The following is a 15833-nucleotide window of genomic DNA, read 5'->3' as shown; positions in this document are numbered from 1 at the left end:
AAAAGACTCAATTGTTTACTTCCTAACATCTCTTCCAGTACTATCATTGAGAGTTTAATGCAACCCAAGTTTACCAGGCAGTTCATGCTACCCTAGAGGGATCACTCCAGTCTAGTTTATGACTCTGAAGCCAACGGCTTTTTTGTGATTAATGAAGTAAGCTGAAAATATACCCTAGTACTTGAAGCTGTAGTTGTGTTATAGCTACTGATCCGACCGCGCGTCCATATTTGACTTTAATGCTCGTAGAGCTTGTTTCTGCAAAAGAAACTGCACACTAGCACTTCAATAGTTAGCATTCTCTTCTGGGAGCCACTTAGCTCTCTTCAGACCTTTATAATATCTTTGCAAAAGTATTATTTTGATTTTCTGTTTATACAGCGCGGCCATGCAATCCCATATTGCGGAATATTGCTTAGGCAATAGTTGATAGACTCTCACGACCCCACCTTCGACGCTGGCCTATTCTGCTCAACGTAGATGTCATTCTTTTTCAAGGCATCGAGCTTACTATGATGTGAAGTAGTTCGTACTGATACTAAATTTCATCATAGTATATATTGATATAATTATAACTATGAGTGTGGTCATCTATATATACCGAGCCTTATAATAGAGACAATTGTTACACGTATAGTGAGTTCACTATAGGTTGCGGTTCTCGGCTACCTTGTTTTAGCATTGGTTATTCTCCCTCCCCTCTTATAGGCCAGTATTTGGCCTACTATTCTTGCTCGCGGTCGTATTGGCCACAAGAGCAAGTTTATCGAACCTATTGGTAGACACTGTAATTCGTTATCAGCTCCTGCATAAGCCACGAACGTTCTTCGTTTTCTTTGTCCTTCTCTCTATATAGAACTGTTGCCTAGAAATGATGCTGGCCCAAGTGTTTCTTCAAAGCAAGGCAATTACTAGGTGCCACTATGTTGGGTCGGGGGACAGACTTGGCCTGTTCCGATAGTATGGTTCGGCGATAACCCGTGCGCCCACGGACATTATTAGTATGATTGCGAACGGTTTTGACATCGTTTCACGCTCAAGGCCTACATAAGATGAATGTCCTCTACTTCTTTCCATGGCATAGTCGGAAAACTTACCACTGATGACTTGATTATAGATCCATTTCCAGGATTCCATCTCTCAATTATCTAACTGCCACCTATAGAGACGCAAGATAGGAATCGAAAGCAAAGAATAAATCATTTAAAGTGGTTAGTAAGCTGAGTACGCGTGATATATTCTCCATGCACCTGTCGTCAGACAGGGCAATGTTCGGACCGCATAGCGGCTGGATGATATCCGCCAATTCGCTCAGACGCAAAGTCTTGACCCAACAGGCAATATTGGTGCGTACGAATCTTGGGTGACAAGGGGCAAAAAACCTCACAAGAGGAGCCTGGAAAGGACAAGTCGTCGGAATAGATTGCAACCTCGCCCCAGATGGCCTACTCTCCTAATCTTGATCCGGCGAAATAACCGACGACTAATGAAGCAGTTGGAGTTGCCAGTAGCAAACAACTCTGCAGGAATACGAAGTAACTCAAGAATTTTTTCCGTCTGAGAAGCAAAGCGCACGCACGCACGCGTTCCATCACAAGTGTGATATACTGAGCTGTTTCTGGCTCATGACAGTGAAGCAAGCCTCACAGTATCGTGGGAGGGCTTATAGACAGACACTGACATTCCACTAGAGCCGGCGGAGAATATGCTCGATAGGGTAATCACATGTTAATACCGACACCTACAAAGAACGAGAGTATTAGTTAGAATATGGCTCTACTATAATAATTCTCTGCAGGTTGGCCTGGGCTGAGCAGCCATCAAATCGAATGAATCCCTGCTGGAGGCTTGCATAGCAAAGCCACCCGAAATAGGTATGAGCGCTTTACATGCATGCAGTCTCTGCCACGTTGCTGCCATGTTCCGCCATCCACTCTCTAACACGCAAATGGAAAACATTGCGTTGGCATGCCTGACTAATATGGAAGAGACGAAGACATGGCTTTGTACTAAGAGGAAGGAGAGGAACCGTAGCTGCCTCCGTATATACTTCGCACAATACTCGTAAATCTGTTCGTATCCATGTCAACAAGTATCTCTAGCTTGGTGCCACTGTGGAGCTGTAAAATTGTCAATGCTGGCCAATATTAGGGTGGATCAGTAGCTAAACAAAGGCGCTGTCTAGCGTTCCTTTCCGTCGGGTCGGGGCAAAAGCGTCAAAGCCGGCCTCAAGATATTCTTAGCAGTGAAGGAATACGCCTACCGGTAGCAGAATGGGGGCCACAAAGCTGTCAAGATGTGGAACCAGTGAGAAAAAAGATGCTCAGATGTGATAGATCGCTAGGCTGTTTTAGTAGGGCATCCTTATGCCGTTTAATGAATGCTATGCTGTCGCATCACGGCGATCTAAGAACAGACAGGATTCCATCCTTGTCTTTGTCTTTCTTGGATAGGTCGGCAGCGTGAGATATTGCAATGCATAGATAGGTACCTTATATGTCGAAGAGAGAGAATATAAATTCCAAGGGCTGCGTTAGCCGGAAGTTGGGTTGGTCTGCGGATGAGCAAACTTTTGTCCCGGCTTGCACCTTATGGCGAGACGAGCTAGAAAGCAGCAAAAGCGGCGACTGCAGCTACTGCATTATTGCTAGTAGTTGGCGGCAAACTGCAAGCTCGAGGGCTGCTAATCGCAAATCAAATAACATGTAGGTACTAGTGGCAGTAGAGAGCATCAGGTAGTACTTTTAGGTACACATGTCGTATCTATGAAGTCCATGTATGTGCATTCCATCTGCGGTGATGGCACCTGCCGCAGGGAAGCTGCTTGAATGGTAGGCACTACTTGCATGGAGGCGTTCCTTCTGTGAGTTGCCATGCTAGATGCGGAAGTAATGCGGTAGGAAGGCGCGCTTCTAGAAGAGGCGAATGCATGGAAGTTGCAGAGGAGATTGAGCTCCGTAAGTAATACATAGGTACCTATAGTAAGCAGTAGAAGCAGGTTCGTGCCTTATACGAGTAGCATTCTCGGCCAACTGCGCGAGCATCCTCTCGTTCTTCATCACGGATTCTGCGCCGAACAAGCGAATCCACCGCACTTGCGCACTTCTAAAGTCAGCAAGACTAAGACAAAGAAATTGCAAAAATTCGCCGACGGACGGAATAATGAAACTAAACCGCGCCAGCCCGCGCCAAGTCAAGCCCTCTGGCTCGGCAGCCAAGCGGTTCTGGAAAGCCCGCCGTCGGCCGAACAGTATCAACTACGGAGTATAATTCGCTGCAATGCACCAGACCCATTCCCTCGGTACCACCTAGCGCCAGGACTATGCCGCACTGCCAAGTCACACTGCTTGTACTCTCCATAGGCTCATCTACCTGAAGAGGAGAAGAAGCTCAACAAACTGACACCTAAAGTTGATTGGGATGGGGCTCAGAGGACTCGAGAATTTCAAGAAGATACTTTTTGGTCAGAATTTCGGTCTATAACAGCCACTCAGCAGTTGCATCAAAGTCACGCCATCCCCACGAGCTTCTATCGGAATGATGTGCAAACATTGGCTTCAACCTATGGCTAGTGGGCCGGCGCGCCAACACCAAGCTTCGCCAGCGGTTCAGGGAAATATGACGCTGCGGGCGCCATGCTTTCCCCTCCCAGAGACTGTGCCAGCCCGCGGGGCTGTCCTGGGGACCTCATGGCCACCAAGCCATATAAAGCTTTATGCACGACGACCAAGATATAGAGAAGACATTGAAATTTTTGTATATGGAGCATCGAGATACAGCATAGAACATAGTATACCTACCACGGCTCGGGGAAGAGTGCCGGGCCACGTTATTACATGATACCAGTGCCACGTACTCGGATCTGGTCCGAGCCCAGATTCGTTGCCTTGTTGGAATGAATAGTTCTCGCATGTTGACAACAGAAGAGCGGCCTCGTGGTTATTCAAAATTCACCCAGCTAATCCCAGCTAGCCTAGCCTTCAAACTGCGTTCCTTTTTCTTCTCCAACTTTGTACAAGTAGTGGCCGGAATCGAGGATCAGCTTCGGACCCGTGGGCGGCCTGCTTTGAGCCTGTCTAGCTTCTCTGCGTAGTGTTGGCCTAGGCCAATCCCTGTCAATGTCATCTTCCTCGTGGTTCCTGGCACTTCGCTGTAATACTTGTACTCCGCTATCAGGTGCTTGTACACCAATCACCCTGCGCTTTAATTTCATTTCCCTTTGACTCGGATCCCTGCCTTAGGCGTGCTATGAGGCAAGTTTGAAAGCCAACTGTGCTTCAGGCGGCTTCTGTTTGCGGGAGTGTGAATCTGCCACCTGCGAGATTGCGAGATTGCGAGATTTGGCGCCGACCCAGGGTTTAAACAGCAGCAAGCACTCGCTGCGTTGCCGGCCTTGCAGCGCTACTGCAAGAGACTGCCACCGTGACCCGACTGGTACAGCAACCCTTCTGTCCTTTCACGCAGGCCCCATCGTCGTCTTCGTGGGCCGGGCCTAGCGCCGTCTAGTTGACAAACCCACGCCATCTCGCTGAGAAGAGCCGCCGTGTGAGAATCGTACATTAGCTGGCGATGCCCCGGTAGGCTAGACGACATTACCCATCCGTTTCTTACCTGGCGACAGCTCTATCCCTTACAGCCGCTGTCGAGACACTATCCGGCTGCTAGCTCTCAGCTGCGTTCCCGAGCCTGGATGTCGATCTCGAATGTGGAGGAGACCACGGGATCGCCAATTGTTACTCGCAACGTTGTATTCATTCGTATACCTGTCACGCTCATCCATCGATCACTGAAAAAGCGTTTCCTTGGATCATAGTTCTTTGGCATCGATACACGCACCTTATTCAACTCGCACTCTGCACTCACCAGCCACCTGCTGCCTTTAATTCACATTATAACGCATGCCTACAATACCAACTATTGCCTAGATATATCTCTGCAAACTGTCTTCCTACAACTCTAACCGAACCCCTTTCTTTTCTTTCGGCATCTAAACAATGATAATCGACGATGACAGCAGCGGGTCGATCCCAAACACTTTCGGCCGACCTCCGTCACCAGCCTCTACCGGCTCAGCCATCACTGTCGGCACATCACAGAACGCCCTTCTGATTAAAAGCCTGGAGCAGGGCGAATATATTCCTGACGATGAGTCATGGGACGAAACGCGTAGCCTTACCGACAGCATCCGCCAGCATATTGTCGATGGCGGCCTACGATATCATGCGTACCACGCTGGGCAATACGCCTTCCCCAACGACGAGACAGAACAGTATCGAGACGACCTCAAGCACAACCTGACCATCCACCTTTGCGAAGGTGCCTATTTCTTTGCTCCCATCCATGACCGGCTGCTGCAGCCTGGTGCTGAAGTTCTTGATTTAGGTGTGTTTTTCTAGGACATGTATAAAAATCTTACTTTCGCAGACGACTTCTCCAGAGCCCAGTTTGTTGTCTCTCTTTCGGACTCTGGTTTGTCAAAAGTCAAACCTTGCGCTAATAGTAAGGATTTAACAGGTACTGGGACTGGAAAATGGTCGATCGAATGTAAGTAACTCCTAAAACGACGGCTTAAAGGTGCTACAACGCCCTGACGGGTCAGAATTATCATTTTCTTACCTATTCGTATCTGCTATGCTTTGCGTTATTGTGTAAATCTGATTGTTCTAATCTTTCCCCCTCTCTAGTGGCGGACATGTATCCTAATGCACAATTTCATGGCATGGATTTATCACCAATCCAACCTGATTGGGTACCCGAGAATGTGCTTTTTGTTGTTGATGACATTGAACATGAAGCTGGATGGACGTATCCTGAAAACTCATTTGATTATATCCATATTCGTCACACCTGTCACTCAATAAAGAATCGAGCTGAGCTTTGGGACCGAGTTTACAAGCAAGTTTATTCGCCTCTCTCCTTGGACCTGCCCTTAGGGTGTCTAGCTAACGTTTATCTCTCCTTCAGGCATCTGAAACCAGGCGGCTACGTTGAAGTTCAAGAGTTTCAATACGCTGCCGCTTGCGACGACGAGTCATGTAACCAGCCATACGCTTGGCGCGATTTCTTGCGATTTCTGGCAGATGGACTTGCCGCCCTTGGCGCTAATCTCCATGCCATCTTAAACGTCCAGGATGAGCTTGCCGCTGCCGGTTTCCAAGGTATTCGGCGGGTAGATCTAAAGTGCCCCAACGGTCCGTGGCCCAAGCTAAGACGTCTCCAAGAGTGTGGTCACATCCTCCGAGATGTCATCATGTGGGGTCTTGTTGGGCTGGCTAGACGACCCTTTATGCTTGGACTGGGATGGACCACTATTCAGATCGAGATGTTCCTCGTCGATGTCCGCAAGTCCATTATTGCAGAAGAAAATGGCTTGCCTAAATTCCACTCATATTTCCCTTTCCACAGCATATACGGCTACAAACCTCTTGACGCTGCTTTAAATTAGCCAACCATGCGCAATTTTCAATAATACCTCTCTGTTACGACGATATACGATTAAAGATTCAAGACATATGTGCGGCCCAAAATTTTGGATTGACGTGCTCAAAATTGGCTATGGACCAATTGTGAGAAATGCGTTTATGATATTCGCCATTTTTATTTCGGGACGAAAGCATCAGTATAATGACCTTACTCTCACCTAATTTCATCTTCTATGATATCTGTCTCTGGACATGAACACGGTATCTTTACGTCTTAAATACCATTGGATTGCATATAGAAGATGGTGGGAGTGTTGCGGTATGTACAATGGGGTTGTTGGTTTAAACGTGGGCTGAAGTGGGAGTTGCTTGAGTGTTCGCTATGCATATATCTCTGATAGCTTTTGTATCTACGGCACAGCAGGCAGTAATCTCCTATTCTCATTAGCGAAACTAAACCAATAGCAACCAAGGCCGATCTGGCGACTAGCTACTAGTTGTGAAGGCGACTTTAGGTCTATTTGGGGGGTCGTGTTAATCGCGTTGCTTCCTATACGAATAGATTTATCATCATTCATTGACGCTGGATTGCAAACTTCATATATTACACGGGAGATAGATCGAGAACAAATGGCAAGAGATAAATATAAATGATGAGTAGCCTGTGAGCCAGCTTGACTTGTAAGGTAAAATGTGGTTCACGCGTCACAAGGCTTAGAATTACAACGTAATTAGTTGGAAAAGACTGATGAGGAAAAGGTGATGTGATGGAATATGGATAGTATTGGGAATAGGAACATATAAGTAACCAGATTGATGAAATAAGTGAATAATTAGACCGGCTCTGCTTCTGTCCTATGCTTGCAATTTTGGGGGTGATGGCAAGCTCCGTTTTAGTAAGGACACAAGCCGGATTGGATTGCATTGAAGTATAGGTATTGTAAGATTTCTGTTGGAATTTGGTATATTGCATAAGCCGTGCTGAATCTCCAGTCATGATGGTCATGATTCGTCGTCGTTGGTCCCTGTTGTGTCTCTAAATTTTGTAACAACGTTGAGAGCCATAGTGCCTTCTATACGTAGTTGAAGTGAAGAAATAGATGCATTCTAGAACAATGATTTGACGCATTCTATTTCTTTTCGTCGTCGTTACACTCTACATTCTCGCTTCAAATCATTAGAATTATTTGCATTTAATGCGTTCTGAACACAAGTCGATTGCGAATACGGCGCTTGATGTTGACAGAATTGGTATCTCACAATGGTAATTGAGAAGATTACTGCCAGTATACTGTATAGCAGGCTGTTTTGCTTACTCTATTGATGATTTGGAAATGATTGAAATGTATATGAGGTTTCGCAAGCAACAATACCAAGACTTTGCGGTTCAGGGGACTGGTTACTAATGAACAGTATCCATACGCGATCTTAATTACGCAATACATCTCTTCACAGCCTTTTTCTACACTCTAGCCTCCACCTTGAGCACTTCCGAACATATGATCCGATCGATCGGCGCTGTTCACCCCCCGACCCGGCCCCGCCAGCCGGCCGCCGACAAGCCCTGCCGGAGATGGCTCGGTAGCTCTATCTAATTTCGGCTTTTCACCACTGGGCGAACCGCATCAGGTACACGAAGAAGGCAGTATCACGGAATACCAAACGCACATAAGCGAGAAAGAAGAACGACAGGTGGAGCGGCACTCGCATGATTTACCACATTGATGTATGCCGGCCGCCGAGAGAGACCATGGAGGAAGGCGAGCTTCGGCTACACGCAGGTTTTGGTTGATACCCCCTACTTTTACCCTCTCTTGAAGCCATTTGGGGCACATGAACTGTTAGACGGCTGCATGATTTAGCGGCATACAATGTACGCCGTGGGAAAGAACCCAATATATGCAGCGTGCCGAGCGCATAAGCGTCCAAAAAAGAACCAAAAATTCATTTTTTGCCCGTTTTAGCAGCAACATCTGGCAGCTGTGTGGAACGCCGGCATGAACAGGTTACATCAAAAAGTCCAATACGGAATGAGGGAAGAGTGTTTTGTGCCCGCGCGGTTCTAAATCCCTGGGTGGTGTATTCCAAACTGGCAATTGTGTGTGACTGATGATGACTCTCAGCCATGTAGTAGTATTGGCCCAGCCGAGTGAGCATGTAAGACGTCAGATTCCTTCAACGCAGTCATGCATAGGGGTGCTATGACGATTGCTCCTTTTCACTCTCTATTTTTTTCAGTAGTTCGTCTCTGACATAGCCCTATGGAGCATATGGACCTGCATTTCTCATCCGATGTCTTGGGATCTCTTGGTTCTTCCTGGATCCTTGTCGTGATGCAACACGCCCACAGCCCACAGCCCACAGCCCCTCGGCATGAAGCAGGACCGAAAAGTCTCATCCCTCTTCAGCTCGTTTTCTCCATAGATACCCACTCTTGTGGAGGAATTAAAAAAAAAAAAAAAAAAAATAGAACTCAAAGGAGAAAAGGAAAGGAAAATTCACCGCAGACTGTTGCATCCACTTGTGCACACGCAGGCCATTAAACCAGGTGGAGCCATGATTGGCCTCACGGTTGCAAATCCCTCCTCTCGTTGCTGCACCCTTTTCTTCCACAGCCTGTCAGGTGAGTGGATTATGCAAGTCATCCACCTAAGCGCCCATATACCCAGGCCGTGCTCTTGGTGGTGGTACGTCTTAGCTAGAGAGCAATTGTGCAGCCACGTTATTTTCGAGAGGGGGGCCGGCAGCGTGGCTGGCTGGGTAATCGCGGCTTTCGGGGCGCTCCGAAACTACTGGCCCCATCCATGTCTGGATTTTATTTTGATTTATACAGGTGCCCAACCTAACTTATGCGTCTGCCGTTGGGAGCCAAAACAGTACGCTGTGCTACGGCGTGGTTTATGACAGGTTATTCGTGCCCATATAGACACCCAAGCTGGGCTCACAAAAGCGTGAGAGGGGTAAAAAAACAAAAGGAACGTGGACAGAGAGAGGCGAGGATCGAAAAGAAGCGGCCAACGCGCCAATGCGCAAATATCCTTCCAGTGTTTGATGAAGAACGCCCGGGGTGCCCGATATACTGCGTATTTATCTCCGTGGCTAAGACAGGGCTGAAGAGCAGAATCCTCCTCTCCTTCCACCGGGTGATACCAGCTCCTTGTAAGCTCAACCAACGCAACGTGTGAGGTGATGTGTCTCCTAGTGACACAATATTGTGGCTCCAGCAGGCGTAGATGATTTACGCCTCTTACTCAAGGGCAAAAACGAGCATGTGGTGATACAGACTTTCTTTCAGCTCGCTATCCCTCAACTCCGAGACCTAGAGCCCTCCAATGACAGCGGTAAGGTGATATATAATAATAGACACTAATAGGAAACAAAACATCAAATGGGAAGCAAATACAGAGAGTGAGATAGAGCGTAAAACTAGGAAAAATACGTTCTCCGCATGAAGCCTAACCCATCACAGAAGCAAAAATGCAGAGAGAAAAAAAGAAGATCATGGAGGGGAGTGTGCTTAAGCAGCCCATTTCTTTCCCCTCTTTCGATTGCGCAAAAAAATATCGTGTCGTACAGCGCAGGTCCTTCGGCTCGACTTTGGATGCATTGATTACCTGTTTGATTAGATTAACTACTGCCACCTTTTACTATTATTATTTTATTAGTCCTAACAGCGCTTGTATTTTTTTTTCTTGCTCTCTCTATTTCCCACGTCAGCCAATACTGCATATGCAAGTTACAACCTGAACAGGATGAAAATGGAACGGCTCAGCTCTATAGAAGAGTGAGGCTGACGGAAAAATCCATAGATGGGTTTGCTTGCTAGGCGGCATTCCAGCCTGATGGGAAGAGAGACTGGAGACCGATATACGAGACAGAGTGGCTGGATTTTTGCGTGCTCTGCCGTCATGCTGCAGATAGGAACAGCAGAGTTGAAATCCCGAGACAGAAAATAGTACTACTACTTTGTAAATGGCAATTATGAGAAAAAAAAGGGGAGAGCTGTTTTTGTCATACTTCAAGGTGGCCAATATCACCGCCCGCAAGACAAGACGGCACACATTTTTTGCTACCTACCTAGCCGTGAGACAGTGGATTTTGAGACAAGCACAGCCTCCGAGCAAGCACGGCGCACGTATTCAGAAATTGCCCTTGGCTTAACTTGCCGCGGAATTTTTTTGCACCAGGCACTTGGTTAGAATAGTGAAATAACATCTTGATTGAGAAAATGGATTCCAATTTGCAGTCTTCTACTGAACAGTGCCTTGGCTCAAACTGATATTCGCCTGATCCCGCTTCTCCATCAATCTCATCATACGTCGTACTCATCTCCCGACCCCAGCCAGAGGAAATCCCCCCCCCAAAAAACAAAGAAAACAAATCCAACACTATATTGCACTGTAAAAACCTGAAACATTCGGGCCCGTCTTGTCTTGCTCTAGGGTCGTACTCGTCACATGTGGACAGCCCACCCTCATCCTTCTCTACTCTGGCTACTTTGTGCTTCCTATGGTCATGCATAATGATATGAGCGAAGAAACAGAGTGAACAAAGTACCGTAAAGAGAATCGTTATTCCTGAGACGCGCAAACGCCACGCCGAGACATCATGTTTAACATTGTAACGGCGGGTTGATCCAGTCCCTCAGCATGAATCTGTTGTCTCTACGGGACGTCATTGCCCCATAAGGATATGTATCGTGTGTATCCATTTGCAGCCTCCAGAGATTTACATAAAACTAACAAGACATCTATCCACCAGACCTGCATGCAGGGCATGGCCCCTACTCACCACTCCACAAAAAGCCTACAGCAGAAATTAAATAGCTGCAGTAGAAGTCATTAACATGGCATCACATACATGAAATGGACACTGAAAGTAATATGTAATAGAGGGGATAAAAATATATTCGCGCTCATAAACCAAAACCATCATCATTGTGCAGTATACTAAAATTCTCCATCTAGAAGTTCCCAATTTCTGAAAAGAAAAATCACTCTGTAATAAATCCATATTGCCACAGCGCATTAAACCGAAGACATTGAAAGAAAAGAAAAAGAAAAAAGTCATGTAAAACAGACAACCTCGCCACCTTGTCGTCGCCAATTTTTTGTTCCGCTCCTCCTCTCCTGCTCGCGACGCGCCCGAAATGATAACGCTGGGTATCTCTAGATGGAAAAATGCCCCGTGTCTCGGTGTCTCCTCCGCGTGTTCATTGGTGGTAGTACAGGTCGCCCATAAAGGAATCTTTCTTTTGAATAGCCGAAAGGAAAAAAAAAAAGAAAAAGTAAAGAAAAAAAAAGAGTAAAGCATAAAAAGCCGTTCATCGCTCCGAGAGGCCGAGTTCAGAAAACAAAGGAAAAGAAAAAAGAGTCCGTAAGACTGGGTATCCATAGGAAATCCTCGGACGGGAACGATAACAGCAAGCAGTAGTATTAGTGTACAATCTCTTGTCTTCTTGGCCTTTCCATCCTGCGGAGTAGGCCCATATCCAACTTCGATGGTCCGGAATCCTGGGGAAGTTGCCAATTTGGTGAACATTAAAAAGAAGGATTAAAACGTTACGCGAGATGCTGAAAGAGTCCAGGGCAAATTCGTATACATCTCCTTTTGGGGAAGAAGGTTTAATCCCGGAGGAATTCCTCTGGGTTTATAGTCATCCTGGATTGGAAGGATTAGGGATTTAGGATTGCTCCAGGTCATGATTAGAGATGATCCATTTAGGAAGATGGGTTTGCCAGAATACTCTCGCAGTTGGCATCGAATCTCACGCTGAACAATCTCAAGCTCTGCATGAACTTCTCCGTCTTGTTCAGCTCCCGGTCACGGCCAAAGAGGGTGTCGACAAACTCGACACCGGAGTTCTTGCCCAGGCCTGACTGCTTCTTCTTGGCAGCCTTGAGCATGGGAGCCTCACATGCCTTGAGCAGCGAGCGGAGCTTATCTGTGAGACGCTCACCAGACTCGATGAACTCATTCATAATCTCTCGGTTCTCGGCGCTTCGCACACGGCCAATGATATCCTCTGCACGCTTGACCTTTCCGGAGAGCTGAATCAGAAGAAGCCAGAGTTCGCCTGCCATGTCGGCAATGGGAGAGTTGGCACCGGCTCGGTAGACGGTCCAGTCGTAGATCCACTTGCCAAGGCTGTTGGCGTCAAAGACGCTGCCAAGAAGGAGAATGGGCTCCTCTGTCGGGTCCCAGTTCTTGAGGGAATAGCCCGTTGGAATCCGGTGCTTTCGAGCATCGGCCTCGGTAGCCTTCGGTGATGGTGCAGCAGCGGCGGCGGCGGCTTTGGCGCGGTAAGCCTGTGCGGAAGGGCGAACGGTGGATGGCCTCTGCGGGACGTTTGCCGCTGCTGACGAACGGCGAGTGTGGCCGTGGCTGGTCGGAGGACGGACATGGGAGGCGGGGATGTGCGACTGCGGAGAGTCGTAGGCGTCACGGTAGTCGGCATAGTAGGCTGCGGTACCCTGTGGGTAGTCGTCGAGATTAGTGTACCGTATCCCCTCATAATCATAGACATGCGAGTTCCTGCGACCCTTTGCTCGTGACTCGGCAAGCAGCACATATGTACGCCCCGAAGCCTCGAATATCTCGTCCTCGTCGGATTCTCCAAACGGAGTTGCAGCCCGGACATAGGTGTGAGAGAATCGGCGGTCGCGCCAGGCAGGAAATTGAGACGACCCGGAGGGCCCGCGCGATGACGAAAAATGTTTGGGACTCACATCAACCGTGGCATACTGGCCGGAGCTGTTGTATCGGGGCGAATCTACCGGAGCGCGAGGCGTAGATGCGCCGCCTTGAGAATAGCTGCTGGCCCGGCTGTGAGCTGCTCGAGTGGCTGGTCGTCGAGGCGTGGTCTCGAGCCAGCTTGGCCGCGGTGATGGGGTTGGAGTGGCGGACGACATTCGTGTGTATTCCCACTCGTGGATCGGAGTCGATCCAGGTGTTCGTGGTGATGGATAGTTCATTCTGTGTTTGTGTGTGTGTGTGTGTGTGTAACGGCTTCCTCTGCGATGTCCGCTCTATGACACTCGCTCCACAACCTCTTCCTCCAACGAAGGAACTGCTGTTCGTTGACGGTGTATATCGATGAGGATGCTGGCTGCTGTCGTCCGGCGGATAATAGCAAGGCGGAGAGCTGACGAGGTTTGAAATGCTCAAACTTCTGTTCTAATCTGCTCTCAAAGGGGATGGATGGGGGGATACAGGGAATTATGGGATATTAACGCGAGGATGTGCAACAAGAAGAAGCAATAAAAAGCCCGTCACCTTGGTATGTAATCGGAAGAGTAAAAGTGAGAAGAGTTACGTCTTGCGTCAAACATGACCAATCTACAACAGGATGGTTTTATTCGTCTTGTCTTCCCGGATAGAAGCGAGCCAGAGTCCGACGTTGCGGCCTGGCGGTGGTGAGATGGGATGATTGTGGATGTAAGGGAGACGTCGGCGCTCTCAGGGTCGACGGTGCATGGATAGCTGCGATGCAGGTGGAGATGCGATGCGGTTCATTGGCACAGGCCAAAGCGATATCAAGAGTGAGAGGTCGGAGGAGGAAAGAATGCAGCGCGGGCACGCATTCGAGGTATATATTGTGGACGCTGATAATTTTTGCCTTGGGTGTGGGCAGCCTGCAGCGAGCAGGGAAGGCCGTTAGTGAGTTTGGTGAGAGAGGGCAGGCATCGCTAGCGCCAGTAGCACCGGCATGCGACAGGGGCCCGGGGGCGGTGGAGGGGGCGTGCGGGTAGCAGAGGCCTGGCTTAGTCACTGGCGGCGGCGGTGGAACCTTCCGGCAGCGGCCACACAGTGCTGGAAGCGTCGTGATGACACTGGGCCTGCGTTATCGCCCAAAGCAAAGAGCGCTGCGTGTCTGCGTGTCTGTATGAGTGTGCACTTTGTAATGGATGGATGGTCGCTCCCAACGCAGCTCCCAGCCCAGTCCAGGCCGGTCCAATCAGCAAATCTGCGGGCAAACGGACGGTGCGATGGCTGCGACTGGTCGGTCTGCGCTGCTGCACTCTGCTGTAATCGACGGTGCCCAGTCAATGAGCGAGCGCTGCAGCTTCCAGCAGCTTCTGGGCGACGAGTGAGTAAGGGAGGCAGCCCGACTGCTGCTCTCGATCGTGATTTGCCGGCGCCAATTCGTAGTCTCGGGCCTGGTGGGCACTTTTCAGCCGGCTTGCGCAGCTGAATGGGCTCCCGCGATCCTCGCTGTGACTCCTCCCAGTGGACGACCAACGACCGAGCGAGCCTGTTCGACAACGTCGCTCGTATCGCTCTGACAAGTGAACTTGGCTCGCCGGGGCTCGTCGATGCTTGTCCTGGCTTGTGCTTCGGACTTTTCACGCTCGGCAGGTATCTCAAATCGACTGTGGATGACGACTCGCGGCCCTGGTTCTCATGCACTGGAGCCTCCCCCAGTCCAATTTACCGAGACGGGATAAGCGAAATGATAGAGCCTAGGGGTATGAATCCTAGTTTCCGCGAGCCCACCGACTGTCTTGTACGATAAAGGTATCTCTCGGTGAGTGAGGCAAGGCAAGGGACAAGAAGAAGAACGAAAAAAACTTTTCGTCTTCCCGATCGCTGTTTTGTCTCCCTGCTGGTGGCTTTTCCAGACGGGCAGGTGTCAAACGCCGAGGCCGTCGATGCCTTGAAATTGGATCCAAGGCAATCTCAAATCCCTGTTCCATTTAGAGACCTGCGCAGCAGCAAATGCACGAAGCACGCGCACTCACTGTGAATTGATTTCCCTTTTCAACCAGGCTTACTTGTCCTCTTGCTCTTGCGTAGACCAGTTGTGGCTGATTGTAATACGCAGGTAATAATACCAAAGCGCCCGGAAGACAAAGAGGCTGTAACGAGCGCGAGTAATGCTAGCGGCAACACGGCGACCAAGACGGCTCGTACAATGAAAAAGGTTATTTGTTTATGCGCACGCTCTTGCGGGATGCCGTGAAAAAACAAAGCGTTGTATTCAATGGTCCGAGGCTTGGGTTCAATTTGTTGGGGACGATGGCGACTGATATTTGCGCCGCCGGTAATAACACCTAGGTGTTTGGCATGAATGACAATCAGTGCGTAATGCGTACTCGTATCATTGATCCCGGCGCAGGCTTACAGCAAGTTATTGCCGTCTTCAGCCTTAACGTCCATCTATCCGGAACAGGCACTGGCTGAGGACGACGAAGAGGAAGTGGGCATATTTATCATCCTCCATCGTCAACTAACCAACGGCCCCCAGTATTACGTATGACGGGTGCGTGGAGGAATAGTGGGAAGCGCCTGGAAAGACGCAATCAACGGCGAGCTACGGATCATCCTAGACGCACAAAACCTACCATGTCCCCTTGGATAGGCGCCTATCTGGATCGGACAGCCCTGTGACCATGCGTCAAGGAACGCAAA

The 15833-nt window shown here is 48.9% G+C and overlaps 2 protein-coding genes across 2 annotated transcripts; one reads left to right on the top strand and one right to left on the bottom strand.

The window, feature by feature from the left end:
• Positions 1–4232: 4232 nt before the first annotated feature.
• TrAFT101_002925 (uncharacterized protein) lies at positions 4233–7258 on the top strand. Its single transcript, XM_024909525.2, has 4 exons — positions 4233–5382; positions 5515–5544; positions 5685–5895; positions 5965–7258. Exons 1-4 carry the CDS (start codon positions 4995–4997, stop codon positions 6443–6445), a joined length of 1110 nt encoding a protein of 369 aa, XP_024764044.1. The 5' UTR covers positions 4233–4994; the 3' UTR covers positions 6446–7258.
• Positions 7259–12142: 4884 nt separating this feature from the next.
• On the bottom strand, positions 12143–13396 carry TrAFT101_002924 (uncharacterized protein; the record flags this gene model as incomplete). Its single annotated transcript, XM_024899291.2, has 1 exon — positions 12143–13396. One exon carries the CDS (start codon positions 13394–13396, stop codon positions 12143–12145), a length of 1254 nt encoding a protein of 417 aa, XP_024764041.2.
• Between the last annotated feature and the right edge of the window lie 2437 nt (positions 13397–15833).

Source organism: Trichoderma asperellum, chromosome 2 (genome assembly GCF_020647865.1).
Source record: "Trichoderma asperellum chromosome 2, complete sequence".
NCBI classification, from domain to species: domain Eukaryota; kingdom Fungi; phylum Ascomycota; class Sordariomycetes; order Hypocreales; family Hypocreaceae; genus Trichoderma; species Trichoderma asperellum.
Note: the sequence above shows the minus strand (reverse complement) of the source record. Positions and strands in the feature narration are given on the sequence as shown.

Coding starts and splice junctions, on each gene's coding strand:
- TrAFT101_002925 (XM_024909525.2), top strand. CDS start 4,995: ATGATAATCGACGATGACAGCAGCGGGTCGATCCCAAACACTTTCGGC. Junction 5,545..5,684: donor TGGAAAATGGTCGATCGAAT/GTAAGTAACTCC, acceptor CCCCCTCTCTAG/TGGCGGACATGTATCCTAAT. Junction 5,896..5,964: donor CTTTGGGACCGAGTTTACAA/GCAAGTTTATTC, acceptor TCTCTCCTTCAG/GCATCTGAAACCAGGCGGCT.